The 4,547-nt window shown below is 39.5% G+C and overlaps 1 protein-coding gene across 1 annotated transcript in view; it reads left to right on the top strand.

Moving 5' to 3' along the window:
• The window catches only part of LOC132019708 (keratin, type II cytoskeletal 5), a 32,977-nt gene extending 32,624 nt beyond the window's left edge, over nucleotides 1–353 (top strand). The window contains exon 9 of the mRNA XM_059403186.1: nucleotides 100–353. Coding sequence (XP_059259169.1) covers nucleotides 100–353 — 254 coding nt within the window. The remainder of the gene's footprint in view (nucleotides 1–99) is intronic.
• Nucleotides 354–4,547: the final 4,194 nt, after the last annotated feature.

Below are 4,547 nucleotides of genomic sequence, written 5' to 3'. Positions count from 1 at the left end.
TCACCTCCTTCCCTTGCCCTTGTGCTCCTCTGACTGGACTGAAGCTGGCAGAATGAGCTCACTGTGTCCTGTGTGTCTTTGTCCCTCTCTCCTTCACAGCTGTGGTGCAGTCCACCGTGTCTGGAGGCTATGGCAGTGCTGGTGGCTATGGCAGTGCCAGCGGTATGGGCGGTGGCTCAGGCCTGGGTGGAGGCAGCGGCTACTCCTATGGCAGCGGCCACAGCCTTGGAGCTGGCTTCAGTTCCAGCAGTGGCAGAGGCATGGGGGGTGGCTTCAGCTCCTCTGGAGGTAGCAGTTCCACCATCAAGTACACCACCACCTCATCTTCCAGCAGGAAGAGCTACAAGCACTAAGTCCTGCCGTTGGCTCTTGGTCCCACGTTGTCCCCGTCTATAGTGGCATTGCCCTCTCTTGGGCCTCTTCTCTCTTGTCTCTGATTTCTCTTACTTTCTGAGTTTGAGCTGAAGTTGCTGAGCACCTTCATGTCACCTCACTGTCTTTACCTGCCCCACTTGAGCTTCCATTGCTCCCCATCAGAAGGTCACTGCCTGGATCTTGGTTCAGAATAAGGCAACTTCTTGCTTTTACTGGCCCAGGAATTCCCATCTTTCAAACATTGAGATCCTCCCTCACAATGGTTATGAAAGCACAAGTAATCAGGTGTGTGATAAACATGGTTTATATCTCTGTGACATTTTCTGTTCTTTGCTCTCTTCTAATTGCAATAAAGCAGATTTATATTATAATTTGTGGTGTAGTATTGTCTTGCTATCACTTTTAAATCTTTAGCTTCTTCATTGCACAAGTGTCTTATCATGTGATAGATACTCCCAATACCCATGTACTTTACTCTCTTCCTTCAGACAGTTTCAACAAACTGCCGTTTGGTATCCTGATGTTCAGAATTCCTTCCCAGATCAGATTCCATATACATTTTTGGCAAATGGAGTGGCAAGGATCTGGCCTACCATCATTAAAAAGTTATTTTTACTGCCTGTATTACGTAATAGTAGCTTAGTTTCTCTAACTTAGTCTCTAAGACTTCTCTGCCACTTGCCCAGTGGCTACCCATAATGCCCAAAGAAATATGTTATCTTCCCAATTACAGCAAAAGACCATTGGCAAGAGAATAAGATATTTGATTTTTGCTTGTAATTGCCTTCATGACCTAGAAACTTGCCTGACAAGGTGTATGAAGAATAATTAAAATGTGTATATCCCTGAACTGGAATTATACTTCTAGAAATGTATCCCGAGAAAATAGTACAAATGCAGGAGGGTATATGTATGTCGATGTGAATTCCAACGATCTTCACAATATGAAAAAATTGAAAACTCTGTAGCTGGACAAATTAAGGGTCCAAAAATGCAGGCACAAAACTTATATGCGGATTTCTTGAAATGTGAAGGCAGAACGAGAATAGAAATTCCCTCTTCCTTAACTCATAAGGCTTTCATGGTGGCTCAAAGAAGCCAAGTCCTGTTGCTCTGGCGAGATGGTCCCACATCCGTTCTAGGTGTGCCCTGGCCCGCTTTGACTTCTAAGAATGGTTAAGGGAAAACAGGATACAGTGCAAGGATGGTCTGTTAACTTCTATTTCCCGAGGGCCAGTTACTGTTTCCAGTCCGTTTTCTCCATGCCCCTAACCCCAACTCTCAGTACAAGAGAAATTCTCAAGGATTGGCTAATTTATTAAGGTATTTCTGGATCCCGCTGTATCAGTACTTTGCTGTGTTCTCCTCTAACCATTCCTGCAGGGAGCAGAGGTAGCCTTTCATTTAGGCACTGACTCACTTTCTGCACAGGATTTATCTAATACCAGATTTATGACATTTGGCTTCCAAAATCTAAGCCCACTCACCACACAACTAATATTCCCATGAAGAATAATGGAAAGTAAAATAATTGGCAAAAACAGACACATGAAAAAGTGCTCCAAATCACTTGGCATCAGGGAAATACAAATCAAAACCACAATGAAATATCACCTCACACCAGGCAGAATGACTAAAATTAACAAGTCAGGAAATGATAGATGCTGGGGAAAGGGGAATCCTCCTACACTGTTGGTGGGAATGCAAGCTGGTGCAACTACTCTGGAAAACAGCATGGAGGTTTCTCAAAAAGTTGAAAATAGAACTATCCTATGACCCAGCAATTGCACTACTGGGTATTTACCCTAAAGATAAAAACGTAGTGATCCAAAGGGGCACATGCACCCGAATGTTTATAGCAACAATGTCCACAATAGTCAAACTATGGAAAGAACCTAGATGTCCATCAACAGATGAATGGATAAAGAAGATGCGGTATATATATACACAATGGAATACTATGCAGCCATCAAAAGAAATCTTGCCATTTGCGATGACATGGGTGGAACTAGAGGGTATCATGCTTAGTGAAAAAAGTAAATCAGAGAAAGACAACTATCATATGATCTCCCTTATATGAGAAAGTGGAGATGCAACATGGGGAGTTAGGGGGGTAGGAGAAGAATAAATGAAACAAGATGGGATTGGGAGGGAGACAAACCATAAGAGACTCTTAATCTCACAAAACAAACTGAGAGTTGCTGGGGGGCGGTGGGGAGGGAGAGGGTGGTGGGGTTATGGACATTGGAGAGGGTATGTGCTATGCTATGGTGAGTGCTGTAAAGTGTGTAAACCTGGCGATTCACAGACCTGTACCCCTGGGAATAAAAATACATTACATGTTTATTTAAAAAAATTTTTAAAAACAACTAAAAAAATAATTGGCAAAGAATTTTATCTGGGATATAGCAATACACAGAAATGAAGTTAAAAACCTGTATATGCTGAGAGAAATAAGCCAAGCAGAGAGAGTCAATTATCATATGGTTTCCCTTTTTTGTGGAGCATAACAAAGAGCATGGAGGACAAGGGGAGACAGAGAGGAGAAGGGAGTTGAGGGAAAATGGAAGGGGAGGTGAACCATGAGAGACTATGGCTTCTGAAAAACAATCTGAGGGTTTTGAAGAGGGGGGTGGGAGGTTGGGGGAACCAGGTGGTGGGTATTGCAGAGGACACAGATTGCATGGAGCACTGGGTGTCATGCAAAAATAACGAATACTGGTACGCTGAAAAATAAATTAAAATTTAAAAAACCTGTATATGCATATATGGATTTAAATTAAAATCATATGGTACAGGGACATCAAAACTATAATCAAGAAAAACTACAAACAACTCAATACTTACAAATTTGATAATTTAGATGAAATTGGCCAAATTAGAATGACACAAAACTACCAGAGTTTACACAAGGAGAAACAGATAATGATAATAGTCTTGTACCTATTGAAGAAATCAAATCAATAATATATAACCTTCCAAAAAAGAAAGTACCAGGCCTGGATATTTTCATGAGTTAATTCTACCAAAACAATGAAAAAAGAAATGGTACCAATACTTGACAATCTCTTCTAGAAAATAGAAACAGGAAGAACACTTTCTAACTCATTCTATGAGGACAGCATTACTTTAATATCAAAACCAGATAAAGATGTTTCCAGAAAAGTGAAGTACACTCCAATATTTATTCTGATCTTGGACATGAAGATGTTCAGCAAAATATTATCAAATTGAGTCCTATGATGTATAAAAGAATTCTACACCACAATGAATGAGGCTTATTATAGACATGCAAGGCTGAATCAACATTCAAAATCAATCAGTGTAATTCACCATAGAAAAGGCTAAAGAATAAAAATCATATGGTTATATTAATAAATGCAGAAAAAAATTACATAACATAATGTAACATCCATTCTTGATTTTTTTTAAAAAAGGCAACTCACCAAACAAGGAATAGAGGACAAATTCCTAATCTTAATAAAGAACATTAAAAAAAATCTTATAGCGCATATCACACTTACTGGTGAGAGACTGGACCCTTTTTTCTGAGGTTGAGAATGAGACAAGCATGTGTTCTCTCTCCACTTTTATTCAACATTGTCTTGGGAGTTCCAGCCAGTGCAGTAAGATGAGAGAGAGCAATAAAAATTATACAGATTAGAAGTGAAGTAATAAAGCTGTCTTTATTCCCAGATGACATGATAGTCAATGTATAAATCTGAAAGATTTTGTCAAAAATCTCCTGGAATAAAAGCCAGTATAACAAAGTTGTAGTATACATCGTTACTATTTAAAAAGTCATTTGCGGGGCACCTGGGTTGGTTAAGTGACTGCCTTTGGCTCAGCTCAGGTGATGATCCCGGAGTCCTGGGATTGAGTACCACATCAGGTTCCCAGCTCCATGGGGAGTCTTCTTCTCCCTCTGACCATCTCTCTCATGCTCTCTCACTCTGTCTCTCTCTCTCTCTTTCAAATAAATAAATAAAACCTTTTTAAAAATAAATAAAATAAAAAGTCATTTGCTTTTTGATATACCAGTAGTAAAGAAGTGAATGTTGAAAATTTAAGAAGTATCATTCATAGTAGTACCAAAAGATTAAGTACTTAGGTATTAATCTAATAAAATATTAAGAGCATCTGTGTGTGGAAAATTATAAAATACTGATGAA

This window comes from Mustela nigripes, chromosome 6 (assembly GCF_022355385.1).
Source record: "Mustela nigripes isolate SB6536 chromosome 6, MUSNIG.SB6536, whole genome shotgun sequence".
Taxonomy (NCBI): Eukaryota; Metazoa; Chordata; class Mammalia; order Carnivora; family Mustelidae; genus Mustela; species Mustela nigripes.
The sequence above is the reverse complement of the archived record's forward strand: the minus strand, read 5'-3'. Positions and strand labels throughout refer to the sequence as shown.